Raw genomic sequence first — 19,381 nt, 5'->3', positions numbered from 1 at the left:
AGTTTTCCGGAATGGATGGTAAATCTTGGTTTGAAAATGTTTTAAATTTGAAAAACATAGATCATAATACATAAATACTACAGCGGTAAATGTGCGCCAAGTATTCATGCATTTCCTGATTAAATCTTCTATTTTAAATGGTAGATTCAACGTGCCGTGACAACATTTGGCAATCGCCGATAAATTTTTCATGCGTATTTTGTAAATCGTATGTTTCGCGCGTATAGGAAATCGGGAGATGGCGGCGTCAGCCATTTTCCACGTCGGCGAGCTTCGGCTCGCGTAGTCACGGAAGCCACGGAGGAGTAAGTGGTTATTGGGCTGATTGGGCTTGTGCGACAGCCATGTTGTTTTGTCAAGAAAAGATCGATAGCGGCAGAGGGTGACGCCGTGCTGAACGAAGTAGAGCCGGCTTTTTCTTGCGAGAAATTAATTAATCTTGCCAAGATATTCTGCACGTATGAGGGCGATAACGTGATTCAATAATGAACAAGGTAGGTGAATCTTAATATCTTTTTGACCGGGAGAAATTTTTACTTTAGTAAATTGCGTTGCACAGGCGGTTGGACGGTGTGGATTTGGGTGGTTGCAAAGATGGCGTGAGAAAATACAGATACGGAAAATTGTGTAAACTTTTTTTTTTTGTGGCGATTAAACATATTATGAACTCCAAAAAAATAATGTATAGTAACAATTTGAATAGGCTCGTATAATTTTACGTAATTCCAACGGATATATTCCAACTCAGAATATTATTTTTATGACTATGAACAATTTTTCCAAAGCGACGCCGAAAATTCTCTGCAATGCCCAAATTATTCATAATCATGGAGCCTCCAGTTAGCTCCCTCTCATAATTCACAGTATTATGCCAATAATACGTTTCACGCTAAATATTCTTGTATCAATCGTTAATTTTCTTTCAAATTATAAATTATATGCGAGCCACGTATTCACTTGGAATTTATAAATCATTTTCAATCGATGAAATGACTGGCTAATTTAAGTCCGATTTATATAAATTTAAAAGGTTTTAACCATTTCGATTTAGACTGTGCGGAAATAAGAAAATTAAGTCCTATTGAATAAAATTATAATAAGAGGCTGGTATTAAGACTTTATGGCACTCTGAGCATTTGTTAGCAAGTGAATACAGTTAAAGAACATGACCATTAATTGGCTAACTGAATTGATTTTCCTTACCCTAACACTTTTACCTTTCATCGGAGAAACTTTTAGTCTTTGAAAATCTTGCGGATTACAAATAAACCAACTTTTTATACTGAATCTAATGGAGTTGAAGGATTTTATATGCTCAAAATATGACTGCATTTTCCCAACAGATGTCACGCTACCCATCCGACTGTAAGATCTATGTAGGTGATCTTGGAAGTAATGCAACAAAGCAGGAGCTGGAAGATGCCTTCTCGTATTATGGTCCTTTGAGAAACGTATGGGTTGCACGAAACCCTCCTGGTTTTGCGTTTGTTGAATTTGAAGATGCACGTGATGCTGAAGATGCAGTCAGGGGGTTAGATGGTCGCACTATTTGTGGCCGAAGAGCAAGAGTTGAACCTTCGAATGGGAAAAGACTGAGAGATCGGGGTGGTCCGTCGAGACGTGGAGGTGGACGTCCTTTCCATCCAGAGGATCGATGCTACGAGTGTGGAGAAAGAGGACATTATGCAAGAGATTGCCCACGGCATCGTGGATCTCGTAGGCGCAGGTTCGTTATCTTGCTTATTAGTAATTTGGAGTTATTCATCAAAAAAATAGTTTCAGAGCAAGCCATCAAAAAATATTATCTATTTTTTTTATTTTTCTCAATACATTTAGCATTCATTTAGGACTCTCTGCGCATTTCTTCCTACTCTTGATACAATGCAGTCTAATAAATATTAATGTCGCCTATGGTTATTTTCAATTATTAAGGAGTATCAGAAATTGATTCACCAAAACATTAATATTTTTCTAAATGCATCTGCTGCTACTTATGTGATAAAATATTTCTGAGTGAAATAAAATATTGACTTTTGATTTCTGGATCTCGTTTTTTTTTTTTTTTTTTTTTTTTCTTGTGTGTGACATACAAAATACAGTTTAAATGGCATACTTGAAAACACTGTACATGAGAAATAGTTCAAGATTTTTTATCGAACGATATATATGTTTCTTAATTAAGTGTCAATTTGTGAACATATGTATTTTCAATCATTCTCTGAAGGTAGGCTGGATTGGGTTGATGGTTGTGGCAAAATATTTGGCGAGTCAATGCTCGCGAGGTTGAAATCTCTATTTAGAAATATAGAAAGCCATTTACTTTTTGTTGCTTGTCCTGGGGTCTGAGTGATTTAAAATTGATGTTCATTAGCTGTAAAACTGAGCAATTGATGAATTGTTTTTGGTAAACGAAATTTGGAAGTACGTATATACCATGAAAGAAATCTCTTTCTACAAATAGAAAGAAAATTCTTACCTTTCATTTGGTATAATGCTCATGGATCTCGGTATCATGATCGGCTATCTGTAAATTCAGACCCTTCATTTTAACTGAATAAAATTGAGGTAAAAACAGGTTGGACCCTACCAGGCAGTAATCTCTATCAGATGTAAGTGAATGGTGAAGTATAGAAAAGTGATAATGCCTTAAATAGCTGATTGATGTGAAATAAGAGTAAAGAGTCAAATAAGTAAGAGTGATTGCTAGGAAATAAATTGGTAAACTGGCAGAGGACGAAGCCGATGTAATCCTGCCCGTTATTTATAGGAGATGCGGCTGAACACAGACACACGCTTGAGAAATGTGTATCTACTGAGATTCTCGCGTGATTCGACTTGGGTTCACTTTGTGACACACACACTGCGTAGAGTTACAGCGTAGAGCACCCACCTACTTTGGGTTACCTTCTGCACTCTACGAGAAAGCGAGAAAGAGAGCGAGAGAAAGACAGAGAGAAAGAGACAAACATGGCTGACGGAGTGGCTAGTTCTACGCACTTCGGTACTTCACTGACCACTGACATCACCCTAGACAAAGAGTTTGCTCACCTCGGCACGTCTGGTAGATCCAGCCTTCTTCTATCTGCTCGCAGTTCGCGCCTAGTCGTCGTAGTACCGTACCCTTCACTGAGAGACAGTCTTTGTCCAGCCATCTCGTCTAGCCACTCTCCGTCCGTACATCCGTCCATCTGACCCTCGCGCGATTTCGTCTACATATGTGTTCGCCCACTCTCCCATTCTCCTGGCCATTGCCTTCACGCGTTCTTCAGCCGTCTACTATAGGCTGTCACAAATTATGGTATATAAATAAAATAGTAATCAGATATTTCGACAAAACCAAAAGGCAATGTTATGTATACGACGAATGTATTGCAATAGGTATCATTAACGAAAAAAGATTAACCAATCGATTCCAGGAATATTAAAATTATGGGATGCACTTTTGTTTCACATTAAATTTTTTTTTTTTTTTCCAACAAAGACGAAACCACATATTAGGTGTTGGACAGTAAGATGGATCAAAACACGATAGTTTAAAGTTTTCCTTGTAGTTTGAAATCAAAATAGTTTCTGTAATATTGCGGGAGTTTTTCCATCTCATGTTATCACTGAAGAATTCCTTCACTCATCAGTTACTAAAACTTTACTAAATATTGTTTCTTTTATATGTATATGTTGGTTAATCTTTTTGAATATATGTTACATCAATACAACAGTCATTGAAATGCTGATTCTCATGATACAGAAGAAAATGATACAATGAATTAGGGAAGGAATGTTTCATCAATTAATAATCCGTAACAGTGCATGTTGATGTAAAATAACTGTAGACGATCGCATACAGTCAAATCGAAATTCATATTATACTCTGATGACTAACTAACAAACTAAAAAATACTTATTGGGCATTCATCAAGCTACATGGTTAAGAAAATGGATCCTTGAAAAAACTAAAGAAAATCATTAGAAACCTGAATTTGCTGCAGCTTAAATTTATCTTGATTGAGTATTGACTGGCTTTATTAGTCGCTGCAGTCGTAAAAGAAACCATGAAAAGAAAATTCGTATTATGCATATCTCGAACTGGGAACTACAGGCTTGTAGTTTTTAGCTCACATCATGTGAATTATACGATTCGTTTGACGCGGTTAGCACAGTTTCAAATGAATTGGTAAGTAAGTAAGCAGCCTACCTACAAATGAGCCATTGCATTTTCTCTGATTAATTATTATCTGGTTAGGGAATCGAATGGTTTGATATCAGTAGGTAAAAACATAACGATGAGGGACTGGTATTTGTGCTCAAAGCATGCATCTAAATTGGTAACAGTTGAATAAAAAACTTCAAAGTTGCAATAGTAAATAATAAATTACGTATACATACACATATAATAGGCACAGATCGAACGATCCATATTTTAATGTGAAGTTCATTATAGGTCTCACTCTAGGTCACGATCACGCTCACGATCTCGCAGCAAACACTCCAGGTCTCGTTCAGCTTCACGGAGCCGTTCTCGCAGCCGAGGAGGTGGTCGAGATAGGGACAGGTCTCGCAGTAAGGCCAGATCTGTATCTAAAGATCGCAGTCCACGCAGAACCAAATCCAGATCAGCTTCGAGGTCCCGCAGCAGGTAAACGGTAAACATCGACATTTGGTATTTATTCAAGTACATATATGATTACCGAGAAAGAAATACATAGCTGCCTTCGGTTTTTTAAAAGCTCCAGTAGTTATACGTAATAAATCTTATGATACGGGAGAGGGGAGTAGGTGTGTGTACCTCATGAAATTTCAATTTCTTATCTATTAAAAATATGTAATAATATGTAGACTCTTCATGTCTTTTACTAAGATAAAGTCAACTTCAAATATCGTTTTCGCATTACTCATTTTTTTTTTTCAATGAAAAATGACCATACTGGATTAATAAAAACTCGTTCCAAAAGTATCAACATTTTTCTCAAAAAATTGCATGGTTATCGAACTATATTGTTGGAAAATTGCTCAGGGTTTCTATGGAAGTGTGCACACGAGGGTTAAAACATGAATCATACACGATTTATAAATTGAACGAATTACAGTGTAAATGAGGCTAAAATTAAAAGAGTTTACCTTCATATTGTAAAGAAAAAATTGCTTGAAATAAATGGATGGTTTTTGTTTTGCTCACCTTGATGATGTAGGAGCCGTGCAATTGGAGATCGTAATGGGAATGCCAAGGAAGATTAGAATTTAAGTTGTATTCAATTAGGGTAGACATTGATTACTGTTTAATACAATGCCCCATTATTCTGACACTCTTTCTTATTATTAACAAGAAAAAAGTATATATAAAAGTATAAGCTGATTCAAATTTTTATGGACATATTTTCTCTTCGTATTGTAACGGTACATGATAAATAATAATAGTAGTAGTAATAATAATAATAATAATGATAATCTAAGGTTTAAGTCAAAGAGGTTTAATCCTTGAGTGAAAGTGTGAAAATATTCGTAACAATACGTGTTGACTATCAATAAAAAAGCTTATACCATAATATCGACTGTCTCATTTTTTAAAAATCTGTCCTCGTCAATTGCCTTAGTACTTCATAATTTTATAAGGTAAAAGATTAAACATTTTCAAACTATAAATAGCTCATACCGTGTAAATAACTGAAACGTTATTGCCAGTTCAAGCAGACATTTGAAGAAAAAAACGCAATGTCCTGACAAATATCACTGCAAAACCATTGGAAACACATGTACCATACTTCGATCCGGTACGTGAATTTGAATGGCAATCAATTCTTAGATTCCCCGTTTCCGTAGTATTGGTTATCTTTATCATGCGAAGTGAAATACGTCATAACAATCATTACTATAAAATATTCATCAATCGACTGAATCGTGGTTTGGATAGTCTAGTTTATACAATCCCATTCAACGTAATTGTCATTCTTCTGTGGCTATTGATAAATTCGTACTCCTACCGACGACGCTTATTGTTATACGGATAGAGGCAATCAACTCTAATCTAACGAATAATGTGCCGTGCAATCGAACGCTTAAAAATACACTTCATTTAATGGCCACGCATAAAGGGCCCTTCTATCCTGCCATCCTTAAGCCCTTGGCCCCAGAACCGTTGACAAGCGAGTCGGACAAACCTTCATCCATAAGATTTAAGCAGGGCAAAAAAAAGTTAATGTAACGCAAGGGGAGAAGAAGCTGTTTCACGCACATGTGCACATGTGGTATAGCTTTGGAAAAAGATTTCTCTTATTCAAGTACATACGCGTCGTTCAGGCTGGATCTGTCGCTATACACTTGGCTACTATGGTCGGGAGATCAGACCGTTAGTTTTGAAGAAGCCGTTGCATTCTTCTTCATTACAAAACGCGAAATGCTTACGCAATGAATATTCAAGCAAACGCATCATGAAAATACACGCTCACATAAAACGGTCAAGTGTCATTTAATCATCTTTCATGCACATCCGGTACTTTGGGACTTCTTTCGAGGTAGATTCATGCAAGAGATGTATAACCGTTTTGCTGCGTATACGAATGCATTATAGGTCGTTTTTTTCCTGATGTAACATTAGAAGCTAGGTACTTTCTAATCTCTCTAAACACTTCCTGCTAAAAATTCGTATTTGTTGTACATATGTATACAGTTATCGTCCATTATCAGACTTCTCAAGTGTTTTACAGTCTTAGTGTATACTGTTATTAGCTTTGTTTCGTAGAGATAAGATTTTCTTGTAGATGATGTGTCGACTAGAACTAGAAACAAGAGTATTTGAAGATCTCGGTAAAAGGTAGACAGACTACGTGTTCGATCTGTATTAGCAAATAGAGTCAGGTATATTCCCCACCTTTAGAAAAAGGCCGAGGAAGGGACGGATTATGTTCTGACTGGCCGCCCAGCGGGTGGAAGGTTCATTTTTAGAAGTAAAAACACTGTAACCTCTGGATCAGAATTTCGATGTATGCACGGCTGGTCGTATAAGATAACGTAAGACAAAGAATTGGAGCGTGAGGATTTGGAGACATGTCGGTCGTTTTAATTTTCATTCTGTTCCAAAATCATTAATATTATACCGATAATACATTTATATTTGAATAATCGTATTGGACGTTTTAAATACTGCGCGGCATGTAAATTTCTCTTTATGGTATACATTTAATATTTAATATCGTCGAAGTATTGACCTTTGAAGTATGTGCGGCGGAAACTATTTATAATCTATGAAAATACTCAAAATATGTCGAATAATAATAATAGTAAAATGAAATGATGTACCAGGTGCTGCAAACGTATTTTATCAACAGTATTCGATATAATGTACACGCATAATCTCTATCCGACGTCACACGATCGTTAGTAACGCTCGAAGTAACATTTTGTATCAAGTCTTGTTATTACGGTTAATTGTTTTAACCAGCATTTTTATTAGAGGCACGAGAAGGCGGGCGTATGCACTGCAAAGACAAGAATACAGCGCACTGTCATATCTGCTTAAGTATCTTGTAATAATCGTTTATCGACGTATCGTATTACAACATGCACATTAGTTTCCATTTGTCACGACGCGAATAAGTCGTTTAATTAACGCAAAGCAAAATATTCTATTGTAAATTTACCACGAAGTAGCTTCAAGCGGTGAACAACACTTGTGCAAATACAGACTGCGGAGTCCTACAGATAATTTGATACAAGCAACAATAAGTTAACTTCCTTTTAGTTATTCAAAGTTTTGATAATATAAGTTTTATCGTTTTCAGATTATTAACAATTAACTAAATCGTCAACCGCAATCAATCGATGATCGTAAGATACGGAGGAACCATCTCAAATTTCCTTATTTCATAAAATTTCTTTGCATTCCTCAATGTCGACGCCTATGCTCGGGTGAGTTTCGTCGTGTTCTGTCGAGGAGGGGAGGTTGCAGTGTGCATCGCGTGGACGCGTTTTAGTTTAGTCTCTTTTAGTCGTCTCCGTCGTCTTCTTACGCCTACCGCGAATCGTGTTCTTGCGACCGAGTATCAGACATTCGAGAATTGACCGCCGTACAGGTGAATGAAGAAGTCGGACGGTGAATTGCGGGCGGAAAAGTTCGAATACGTGAATTAACGATTCAGAATTAATAAACTATAATTATAAAACGCTCATTGTTGTGTTGTTGTTGTTATTATTATTATTATTAATAATAACAATATTAATAGCTGACTAAAATTACTTTTATAGTAATAAAAATCTACGGTTTTTGAAAAATGACCGCCGCGTACGACGACGATACGATTTCTCCATGCCGGCAAGAAGACGTTAAGAATTGCGATGTGCCGGTGAATTTCACTTCGCAAAAAATTGTAGCGACAACTTTGGATGAATCCGTAAATAATTCGAGCTTCGAAAACGGAGCTGCGGATGAAAGTTCTCAAGCCGCAAGTCGAAAGTCCGAGGAATTACCACTCACCGAGGCTAGTGCAGGTTCTAAAACTGTGAATTCTTCGACAACAGGTCGATGTGCCGACGTAGGAAACATAGTGGTTAATAAAGGCGAAGGGAATTGCACAAGCTCCGAACAAGGGAACTTATCGGAAACGTGTTTGATACGTCGTAGGCAAAAAAATGTAGAGAAGATCGTTTCGGACATGGAAGAAACTCTTTCGACCATTGATGTACAGAATTGTAATGTTTCTAAAACAGCGGATACAAAAACCGACGATAAACCGTTTAAAGATAGTTTCAACGTTGAAAAATTATCCACAGAATTGATAGCTGCCGTTTCTTTCGATCCACAATCACCGTCTACCTCGGACGGCAATATCCGCGAAGAGAAAGATCTGAGCTGTAATCTTACAGACGAGAACAAAAGCGAAAAGCTAGCCATTTCCCAAGAATTACTTATCGACAGGGATCCATTGCCTTCTGTCAATCGTAATAACTTTCAAGAAAACGGAGTGAAAATTAGTATCCCGTTCCACGAATGTGCCTCTGAATCGCCGGATGAGTGCAATACAGAAAATGGGATCCAGGTGTCGAAGTCCAGAGATCAGATCAAGACGCATCAAAACGTTTATAGATCAAAAGGGAATTCTTTTTTTCCCGAAACAAGGGGCTCTGATTCACTCGACGAAAGAGGCGGGGTCGCCGAATTTTTGAACAAAGAAAACTTTGATGATTACGACCCGGGATGCGCGATGAGTTTTCACGAGGCAGTTCGTACTGGAGATGCAAAGAGCATCGAGATGCTCGTGGCACGCGGCGTTGTTCAAAATATTGACGAACCGGATTGGAACGTTTCGGGGGATCCGCCGTTACTTGTGGCGGCAACAAATCACAACCTCCCGGTTCTGAGGTAAAAAGAAATAGTAACAGATAGAATGTGTAAAGAGTATAGGCATGCGGTATGCGGCATCCTGGACTAACAAAAAGTAACACCCCGATTTCACACGTTGCATTAAATATACATACATATGTAGGCATGTAATGTACATACATATAAATATTGTGTCCCCTCTTCTGTGTTGCTTACTGCATTTGATCGTATGCATTAATATAAACGCAATTATTTTTTCGCTTACGCGGTGCATTATTGTTGTACGAATTCAATACGCGCGTGTCACGCATAATATTCAAACATTCGTAACGATTGAATTTACTGAACGAACATACGTACTTCGATACTATAAACGAATAAATCCTGCGGGCGTATGTATTTAACAATCGTAAGATGTTTTTTCTTTTTTTTTTTTATTGAGAAGCTAGAACTTTTTGAACAATCAAGTCAGTTTACAAACACTTTGTATGTACGTTATATCCCGTTGTCATCTTGACGTTCATTTTCAATAAAGTTCCAGAAATTCTTTCAATCTAACTCGACGAAAATGTATATTTTTTAAACAATATTCGTAATATTAATCCACAAACTAATACACTAAAATGAAAATAACTTTGAACTTCTAACAACGCAGTTAAGGAATTGCTTTCAAAACAAATCTGTACTTAACGCTATACGTTCGAAAATTTCCGGATTTTACCACATTTTCATCTGCTAACATTTTTTCTAAATTTCCGTTACATTTCAAGCTTATGAAATTTCTGTTTTAAACTGTTCTCCCGTATCATTTTCAGTTTTGAACTGACTCATACTGTTTTTTTTTTTTTGTAATAATAATTCAAAAGCAAAATTGTTTTCTAATTCATTTATCGCGAATATAGGGTCTTACTTTCAAATGGCTGTGATCCTGGGGTCCGTTCTCCACGTGGTGAGACTGCGCTTCATCGTGCGATAATAAATGGCAGCCCATCAAGCGTATTTGAGATAGTAGAAGAGCTACTTAAATATGGATGTCCATCGACGGTGAAAGAAGCTGGTGGGGGGTTGACGGCGTTGCACATTTTGACACGGCAGCTGGCGAATGCGCAAAGTTCAAAGAGTCTTCATCACAATTTTGACATAGCTTTAAAAACACTAGAACTCCTCGCAAAGGTTGGTCCAGTCGATGCCAAAGATCATCAAGGAAGAAGTGCTCTGCATCTGTTGGCGTCATCTTCAACATTTGGCAACAGTCATAAAGTAGAAATTGAACCCATGATAAGAACACTTTTGGAAGCTGGAGCGGATCCAGCTCAAAAAAATGACCGTGGCGAAACTCCTCTGCACGAAGCTCTAGAGTGTGGCGCACTCAATACAGCTTTCCTTCTGATCCCTCATACACCTACCGGTATAACATCCAGATATGGTGAAACACCTTTACACATTGCAGCGAGAAAAAATCAGTCCGAAGTAGTTGATAGTCTGCTTAAACTTGGGGAAGATCCAAGCTTACAGGATGCAGGTGGTAACACTCCGCTGCATTTAGCTTCTGCAAGAGGCTTTCATCAGACTGTTTCACTACTGGTTACTTCGCCTTTGGCACAGTTGGAGAAAACTAATGATGACGGATTAACATCGCTGCAAGTTGCCGCTGAAAGCGGTTTTGTAAACGCAGTAAAACTTTTGTTGAAAGCTGGTGCTGATCCTAGTCAAACTGCTAATTACTGTGTCACTACTTTACATCGTCATCCTGATATATCTGTATTAATTAATCATGAGCTAACGAGACGTCGTCAGCTTGCTGCTTGAACAATTTCACAGTAATAAACGATATTTCTATACAATAATATTATTGTATTATTTTTATAATTGTCTCATTTCTTCGAAAATTCATCGAATTATTGTGATATTATTTAGTTATTGGGATTTTATTGTCAAGCAGTTGGTCAATGGTTCACGAATTGGCCTCGTATCGCATTTCACTCTGATACACTTTGTCAGCCATCATCAACAAGATGTCAGGTAATGGTGTATTCATAAAAAAAATAATCAAATGCTAATATTCTATCAATACAGTGATTAACACCGATTACCATTTTTACTGTACAGTCACGTCTATATGTTCTAATTTTATGTAATAAAACTGTTATCCTGTGGATTGATTACAATGCCGTAGCGATTAATACAACTTATATCGAATGTAGCCGAATTTGTTAATATTTTTAATAAATATTCTTTCTTCAACAAAACTTATGTTTCATCATTTTAGATCAATCCTTTCCTCTTGAAAAACGTTCCACTTTTTGCCACTGTGAGTGTTCTGTATGCCAAAAATAACATCGCGGAAGTAAACTTTCTGAAGGTTGTTTAAATTATCACTAGCACAATTTTAGATGTTGGATTCAATCTTCTGATTCACGAATTCATTATTTTCACAACTGATTGGCTAGAGCAGCTTGCAATGATTTTTCTTCTTCACCATGTAGCAGCTGTGATGTTACGAAATCATACATAAACTGTCAGGTGATGGTTGGTATCCTGTTAATCAGTGTTGAAATTTTCTGACAGGAATGAGGTAATTTTCAAAGTATTGTTATAAGTAATAAAACCATGATCTTGTACAACATTTTCGTATATTCCATATGTTATGATTTCAAAATGAGGCACAAATCAATTAAATGAAATGTGCTTCTTTGATTGTTTATGTACAATTATTTATAAAATAATTCTATAAGCTACAGTTTATTAAAATATGCATTGATGTTAGATATATCCTGATGATGGATTTATAAAAATAAACAACAGAGCACTTCTCGTTGGGAAAACGTATTCGATGTGTCAAACAGGTAATAGAATATCTGCAACCTATTCATCTCGACACCAAATTCTTGGTAAGTATTACTACGAAAAAAAGTCGATACACTATCAACTGTGATTTTTTTCACTATTCATTTTAATAACTTTGCATATTAAATGTAGATTAACTCTGGTAATAGATGAAAATCTGGTATCAGATGTTACGTAGTCAGTATTCCAAAAGTAATGGTGGAATTACCTTTTACTTATCCACTTTTGTCCGACTCTATAGCCTGAAGTCACTATTTTTTATTTCTACAAATCCATGAATCGCATACTGTTTTATATTGTACGTGCTATGCGAATTAGGTCATATCTCAACTACCATTATCAAATCAACTTCAGAGCAGAAATTTCTTCCCTTTCTGCAAGTACTGCCTATACGCAGTGATTCAACTGTTTACTTAATTAAGGTGCCTAACACAGACGTATGCTGCATTGCAATTTGATCTAATGACGCGCAATACTCATTGCTTCGGTTTTGGGATAATGGTGACTAGCTTTACTCGGAGAAGATAGCTGTTAGAAATAACTGAATTATTTCATGTGTAATCTAGTATCTGTTTTCTTAATACTTATCAAAACATTCTTGTACTCTAAATAGTTGCCAATTATATATCGGTTAGTCGTGAAAAGAAAATGTAAAATGTATTGTACAACTTGAAATGCTACTAGCATTACTTTTTTTATGTTTTGTTTCATTTATAGGAACTCAGTTTCAGAGGTGGAATGTGTAATATTATTCACGATTATAACGAAATCTTGCAAGAGATTAAATTAGGTGTTTGAATCCTAGCAAAAAAGAAGTTTTCATTGAGGAGTTGCGAAAAGTGTAGCAGTAGTTGAGTCGCAAGTTGAAGTTGTTACAGATGTAAAACTGCTTCAATAAGTTTTTGGCAGTTGAGAGTGGCCCTTTACTTCGACTGTGTAATATAGATCTAATACCTAATTTTGCATACATATAATATATTTATTATCTCAATAAAAAATCAGTTCGATGTACATGCCTATAGCAAACATGGTTGTGTCATTGTAGCTGAAAAAATGGAGCAATGCTTCTTTCTTTATTGTTTGGTACTTGCGTTTTTTTTTATTTCTTTTTTTTTTAGTTTTTAGATTTCTATTTTTTTTTCCAACTTAACGAGGTGTTTCATCTATTCTTAATTTTTACAGCTAATTTGACATTTTATTTATGCTAATTTAGAATGTACAATTACAAAATAAATATTATTTTTTTGGCACGACCTGTTGTCGAAATAAGGGGGATGAGATTTAGAAGTACTACTGTATTTACAAAATTTGTTTCTAAATACATTGCTTTATCGGGGATAAGAAATATTTCATTCATTTGCTCATGTAAAATTTCTGTTAAATAGATTTTTAATAAAATCAGTTCGATGTTTATTCTGTTTAGGCTTGGTGAAAAGCTATAGCTACAGATATTCAAATCAATTGGATCTGCAATTTCAGGCTACACTTTACCCCGTATATATCTCAATGCTCCATTTCTTGTCACAATATTTCCTTAGATTATAACAGTACGCTTTTATAATCTCATACTTATGCATAATGATAATAATAGCAACAATAATAATAAAAAGTAACATCTTACAAAAGGTAAATCATGCACTGAGCTAAAGCAACAGAATCGATAAATTCTTTGGCTGGTCAAAACTTTGGATACCTAGAATTTAATGCTTAGTCTACATATGTATATGACAATTTTCATCTTGGTTAACATCTAAATATAATTTCGCACAGCTTATAAAAATAATAAATAACATAATATAGGCCATAAGCAATGTCTATGCCTGACAAGGAGATCCCTACTATCGATGACATGTGCGGTATGCTTTGAATATCCCATACCATTATAACCAAAATTCTATTTCACCATGATTTCAGAAGCTAATATATTAGTATACCATAGAGCTCGCAAGATTTCAGACATTTAAAATAATTATAATTGCTGCCATTTTATGCAAAAATAAATAAAATACCTAAGAAAAGTTATAAAATTCACTATAATTATAGTTTACTAAATCACAGTATGTATTTCAATTATCAGAAATTCATTTTCACCCCAATATTTCTTCAGACTTTTGTCATGCTACTTGATAAAATATTTGTGGAATATAGAACTGTCTCTAAATCACCTTCAAATTTCACAAAAATCCGAACTAATTGGGATGGAATTATTGTATTTGTGGAAGAAATTATTTCATTGCAACCAGATTGTATCTACGGATGTGGATTAACTCAAATCTCGTAATTATTCTCTATGGTTGTCTAACATATTGTATATCAGAATGGAATACTTGATCTCTAAAAACCTTGTGCTTTTTCCAATGTACATTTGTCTAGAGAATTATGATTACAAAATAGTTTTATACATCTTTCATTTAGTTCGATTAGAGAGCAAGTGCTCTATGGCGCTTTGGTAAGCATTCATATTGAGGACATAAAGGTAAAACCGAATTACAAAATATTCAATTTCACTTCCCCGTTTGTGTAGAAAATTTGCCAGATTATGTACGTTGATTCAAAAACAGGAAAAAAATATACATATATATTCAGTGTATATGTAATTTGATGAATCTCATTATTGTGCGTATGAAACACCAACAACATGCTGTCAGGTATTTGATGCAACGTTTGTGAATAAATATTTAAAAATATATTATGTCCTCAAAGGAAGTACCAGAAATTTATTTGCTTATTAAAAAATCTGGTTATGCTAATTTCTTTGGCCTGTATTATACATACATTTAATATTCTTTTGGCATATACCTATACCTAATATACCACTGCTATTAATTGTCTGTTACATAATATTTTCTTAACACAAGACTCGTACGAAACAAGTTATAGACTTTATTTACAAATTGGCTCTTAACATAAATATTTCTTACAATTATCTAAATATCTAATCAATTTGGGAAAGCTACACTAAGTATTTCTTACAGACCAGGGACCATCCATACCGATATGCATGGCATTGATCAGTGAAAACAGTACACTGTGACGAACGTGAAATTATTAGATTCTAATTTCGTTCAAGACTTCAGTAAGGTTGCATTAGCAGTAACGTACATATGTGTAACATATTAATATATAAATAATTTTGAACCTTGAAATTCCTGAAATATTCCGATTCTTTTTTCATATCTGCTTCTATTAATTTGAGCAATACGTTGCTGACATGAATTGATAAGATATTTCTGTGAGCATTAAAGTAAAATTTCAGAAATGGCAGATTTCTTGAAGGTTTAGTTGATTCCAATAAAAAAATTTACGTTGTAAATAACGTTTTGTCTATGCTTAAATAACAGACATAAAAGCCGTATGGTCCAAAAATAAGCTACTTACAATTTTGGCAGAATGTCTCTCAAGCTCCTCACCAATCAAACATATATTACATATTCGAACGAGTCTTGTGGTACTTATTTTACTATCAATTCATAGGCCTTACACCTATCACATTTACGTATCATATCACTGAGTCAACTGCTTTTAAACTGTATCAATACGAGTATGTGCATGTACACGATATAAGATCAGTAATATGTAGAATTGAAATATATCAAATAGAATGGAAAACCTCATCAGCTGACACTTAAAGATATACACTACAATATCAACAGTAAATGTACTATTGAGCATTTTTTTTCCTCAATTGAAAAGGTCAGCCTCCAACTCTCTCTAAGAAATAAAAAATGAAGTATGAAAATCGAAACCAAAAATTTGTTTATACATGAAAAAACTAATGATTCGCCATTGATAAGCATTAAATTTTCTGTTTCGTTGTTTCATTTTGAGAAGGATCATTTTTCAGCTGCACACAGTATCATTACTATATATATAGTACGAAAATATTTGCTGAAAATTTGTTTTATTAGGGGTACTAAAACGATCGAGATAAGGCGTAACCCATCGGGTTACACTTCAAATGAAAATACAGGGTAGACTAAAATATGAATCTGTATCCATATTGAGCTTTAGATTGAATTCTTGGTATTTCGATACATCGTATAACATTCAAACCTCCTAGTTTTTTTTAAATATGTTTGCTAAGAGATATGAATATCACTGTATCTTTGTAAATGAGAAAACTTAATTGAATCATTAGTTTCAATACATCTTGTTGTCTTATATCATGTTCACAACATAGTCGTAGATAAAAAATTGTATAGTTTCTTAGAAACATAGCCCATATCAATAAAAAGATCAGTAATTTATTTAGAGTCGTATTTATGCTACCTACAACATTTCTTCTGTGAGAAATTCTTGTTCAAACGTGACAAGCTATACAAGCAGGCATATTGTACGAAGCCATGAGTCGTTTTTTAAAGAAACTTTCTTCAGAAATACCTGTAGCGTAATAAAGGTACGTAATAGTATGGGTCACTCGCTAATAGATGAGCTATGTCTAGATGGAGCTGACAAGTCATTGATCGTTGAATTGTGTCTGGTTTTCCGAGATCCCTCATTGTCATTGACAAGATTAGGATTAACAGAATGAGAAAGGGCCGTAGTTTTATTAAAATCTATTGTCGCATACCCTTTTAACGGTTTGTTAGGTGAATCAGGTGGAATTAGAGTATTTGCAGGATTCACATTACCTTCTGAGCTCACAGCTGTTGCGTTATGTTTTTGGTCAAGGTCCAGAACTGCATAATTCACCTCTCTGACTGGCCCAGCAGGTGGAGTGGTGGGAAGCAGCGGAGACTTCTCAGCAGTAGATATCCCTGAGAATCTTTTCCTCAATCCTTCTATATCACTAGATTCAAGATTTGCATAGCAATGCCTAGGCTCATCCTCCCAGTCAGGTTGTATCTGTGGTAACGATGTGCGCATTGTACTGGTTGCAGTATCATAATGTTCTTGCCCGGGACTGATATTCATGTAGGCATGTTGAGCACCGTCAAGCTCGCTAGCTTCTTCTCGCAAAGGTGTTGAATCAGAAATACTGTGCGACGGAGAGAGTGGGCTGGCATCACTGCTCAAATCAACATTTATGTAAGATGCCATTGGAAGAGGCGGTGGCCTACTTCGGCAGCTGGATTCTTGACTGGTGGCTAAAGGTAGAGCCATAGGTTCCAAAGCCATAAAACCACTACTAGACGTGGTACTACTCACTGTACAAGACCTGCAAATAAGATTGAGGAGTACTGATTTAAACTATGTGTTAGTAACTAAGTGAAATATAATAACTTTCACTTAAAAGATTCAATGTAAATGAAGAAGTTTTAAAACTGCCCTTAAGTAATAAGATTAACAGCAATATACCTCTGCATAGTTCTTCTAAGGCTTTTGTTATTATTGTGTTCTCGTTCGATTGTGGCTGATGTCAGCACTTCTTCATTGACATAGAGAGAGGACGGAGGAGGGTGGGGAACTGGAGGTGGCGGTGGCAGCATAGGTGGTGGTGATGGCGACCCCATAGTACCCTGGGGTGACATGGGACCACTACTGCTTCCAACGCTGCCTAATCTTCCAATTCCATTTTGCTGGCTGTGAGAAAATCTCGGACCTATTCGACTGTTGCTCCTTGCAGGAGTTGGGTCTAAATAATTGGGCTCCGAAGGCATCATTACTCGCATTGTTACCGTCGATCCTGGATGTGATGCAACTGGGAGTTCCCTCGATATCGTATCATCTCCGCTACTGTTGCAAACCTGAGTGACAAGTGGAGAGTATGAGATTTCTTTGTTTTGGAAGTATAATATTTATGTGGAAAGGTTTTTATCGGATGATTAATCATCTGATAAGAGTATATGGGCAATTACCTGAATGTTGGTTTGTACAAGGTTGAATAGTTGTTCAGCCCTACGGCACTTGAATGCATAAATGCCGGGCCCAGTAGAACAGCGTCTTCCAGATTCGAAGCTGAATATTTCAGCGTCATAGCCATAGCGGCGTAAACAACGTAGAGGCCACTTAACTGGTTGCTTACCGCGTTGATACAAAACTATATCTAAGTCTGTTATTTCTAGCTGACCAGGTGTTATCAAGTTGCCCAGATCATCAACGTTCATCACTTGAAATATATTTGGATGAAGATCGTTAATGTCCGCCCGACTGTTAACACACCCCATCCTTCTTTGATCTGAGAAAAGGAAGAGAAATGCAAACTGAGCAAATTTAAAAAATCTTCTCTTTTCTGATATTATAAACATGCTCAAATATATTCGAAGGTATATGTCTATATGGTTGTTCTTGTTAAAAATCATCAGACGAATTTAATTTACCATGGGGTTTATATGAAATGAAAAATATGAAAAAGAAATAAAATCATACATGTGAGAGCAAAACATGCGTGTGATTTGAGTTATTAAAAAACTTATAAATGAACATGTTCATCAGCGTACATAAATGACAAGGTCTTCGAAGAAATTAATTGATTCATAGGTATTACTTTGTTATGACGAATTAGTACCTAATAACCACCGTTTTATGAACAATAATATTTAGCAAGGTATATTGGATTTAGCACTTGTTGAAGCAAAAATTGTATTTTTAAATATACACAATATGTATATGCGTGTGTGTGTGCGTTGCAAATATTTTGTTTGACGACATTGTGTTGCAATAATACATCATTATGGGGTTAAACATGAGCCTAGTAATAAGTAGCATTATTACACAACCCGGATTCATAATTAATTTACTATTAAATAATATTTGACTGTGTTTGAGAGCCAGGGACAGGCAAGAATGTTTACATATCTGGCAAAAAGATGCTAATGTGCTTGTTTTCGTTGGGTGAAGAGGTCGAGGCTATTGACTCGATGATTATTGAGGGAGTCTGTATGTTGTTATCTTTGAGAATCTCAACAGAAATCAGTCAAAAGTATTTAAGCCTGGATTATCATATCTGATGAAAAGCGTTGGGAGAAACGATCAACAACTCGTATGAACCCGAATCTATCCCACCGCTCAATCTGTTTTACACCGAGAGATGATGAAAACTAATTAATTACTCACCAAATGCAACATATCCAATGCATCAAAACAAATTAATAAGGGGGATTATTTATTATTTGGCAAATGACGCATTTTTCGGAGTGGCGTTTGAGTGGCCATAAAAACTGCTGCCCCCTATGATCTGACTGAAGTTGGCTATGCTTCTTATACTATATAATCGAAGTTGAAGCCACAAGTCCATGGATACCAACGATACTGAACCTCGTGTGCCTCGTGTGGTAATTAATG

General features: G+C 35.7%; 3 protein-coding genes across 7 annotated transcripts; 2 read left to right on the top strand and 1 right to left on the bottom strand.

Annotated features, from left to right (window-relative positions):
* The first annotated feature begins 330 nt into the window (after positions 1 to 330).
* On the top strand, positions 331 to 5,447 carry LOC124407702 (serine/arginine-rich splicing factor 7-like). 5 transcript variants are annotated; one of them, XM_046884121.1, is made up of 4 exons: positions 331 to 494; positions 1,344 to 1,726; positions 4,451 to 4,633; positions 5,187 to 5,447. In XM_046884121.1, the coding sequence occupies exons 1-4, from the start codon at positions 486 to 488 to the stop codon at positions 5,230 to 5,232; spliced, it is 621 nt and encodes a 206-aa protein (XP_046740077.1). In that variant the 5' UTR covers positions 331 to 485; the 3' UTR covers positions 5,233 to 5,447. The 5 variants fall into 5 exon arrangements, 3 of the variants coding, with proteins under 3 accessions (XP_046740077.1, XP_046740076.1, XP_046740078.1); XM_046884120.1 differs by having other exon boundaries at positions 4,439 to 4,633; XR_006929343.1 differs by lacking the exon at positions 5,187 to 5,447 and adding an exon at positions 2,768 to 3,298 and having other exon boundaries at positions 332 to 494; positions 4,451 to 4,588.
* A 2,478-nt stretch (positions 5,448 to 7,925) lies between these two features.
* On the top strand, positions 7,926 to 11,538 carry LOC124407694 (ankyrin-2-like). Its single transcript, XM_046884109.1, has 2 exons — positions 7,926 to 9,349; positions 10,213 to 11,538. The coding sequence occupies exons 1-2, from the start codon at positions 8,262 to 8,264 to the stop codon at positions 11,117 to 11,119; spliced, it is 1,995 nt and encodes a 664-aa protein (XP_046740065.1). The 5' UTR covers positions 7,926 to 8,261; the 3' UTR covers positions 11,120 to 11,538.
* Positions 11,539 to 12,857: 1,319 nt separating this feature from the next.
* LOC124407698 (fibroblast growth factor receptor substrate 2) lies at positions 12,858 to 19,316 on the bottom strand. The gene is made up of 4 exons (XM_046884112.1): positions 19,154 to 19,316; positions 17,956 to 18,275; positions 17,456 to 17,844; positions 12,858 to 17,315 (listed from the first exon to the last, which is right to left on the bottom strand). The coding sequence occupies exons 2-4, from the start codon at positions 18,262 to 18,264 to the stop codon at positions 16,571 to 16,573; spliced, it is 1,443 nt and encodes a 480-aa protein (XP_046740068.1). The 5' UTR covers positions 18,265 to 18,275; positions 19,154 to 19,316; the 3' UTR covers positions 12,858 to 16,570.
* Positions 19,317 to 19,381: the final 65 nt, after the last annotated feature.

The sequence above is a fragment of the Diprion similis genome, chromosome 6 (assembly GCF_021155765.1).
Source record: "Diprion similis isolate iyDipSimi1 chromosome 6, iyDipSimi1.1, whole genome shotgun sequence".
Lineage (NCBI taxonomy): Eukaryota > Metazoa > Arthropoda > Insecta > Hymenoptera > Diprionidae > Diprion > Diprion similis.
Note: the sequence above shows the minus strand (reverse complement) of the source record. Positions and strands in the feature narration are given on the sequence as shown.

Bases quoted from the DNA above. Each gene is read 5' to 3' on its own strand.
- LOC124407702 (XM_046884120.1), top strand. The intron at 1,727-4,438 runs GTTCGTTATCTT...AGTTCATTATAG, and splicing joins CGTGGATCTCGTAGGCGCAG to GTCTCACTCTAGGTCACGAT. The intron at 4,634-5,186 runs GTAAACGGTAAA...TTGATGATGTAG, and splicing joins GCTTCGAGGTCCCGCAGCAG to GAGCCGTGCAATTGGAGATC.
- LOC124407694 (XM_046884109.1), top strand. From the start codon at position 8,262: ATGACCGCCGCGTACGACGACGATACGATTTCTCCATGCCGGCAAGAA. The intron at 9,350-10,212 runs GTAAAAAGAAAT...TCGCGAATATAG, and splicing joins CACAACCTCCCGGTTCTGAG to GGTCTTACTTTCAAATGGCT.
- LOC124407698 (XM_046884112.1), bottom strand. From the start codon at position 18,264: ATGGGGTGTGTTAACAGTCGGGCGGACATTAACGATCTTCATCCAAAT. The intron at 17,845-17,955 runs GTAATTGCCCAT...CTTGTCACTCAG, and splicing joins TTGTACAAACCAACATTCAG to GTTTGCAACAGTAGCGGAGA. The intron at 17,316-17,455 runs GTATATTGCTGT...TCTTATTTGCAG, and splicing joins CTTAGAAGAACTATGCAGAG to GTCTTGTACAGTGAGTAGTA.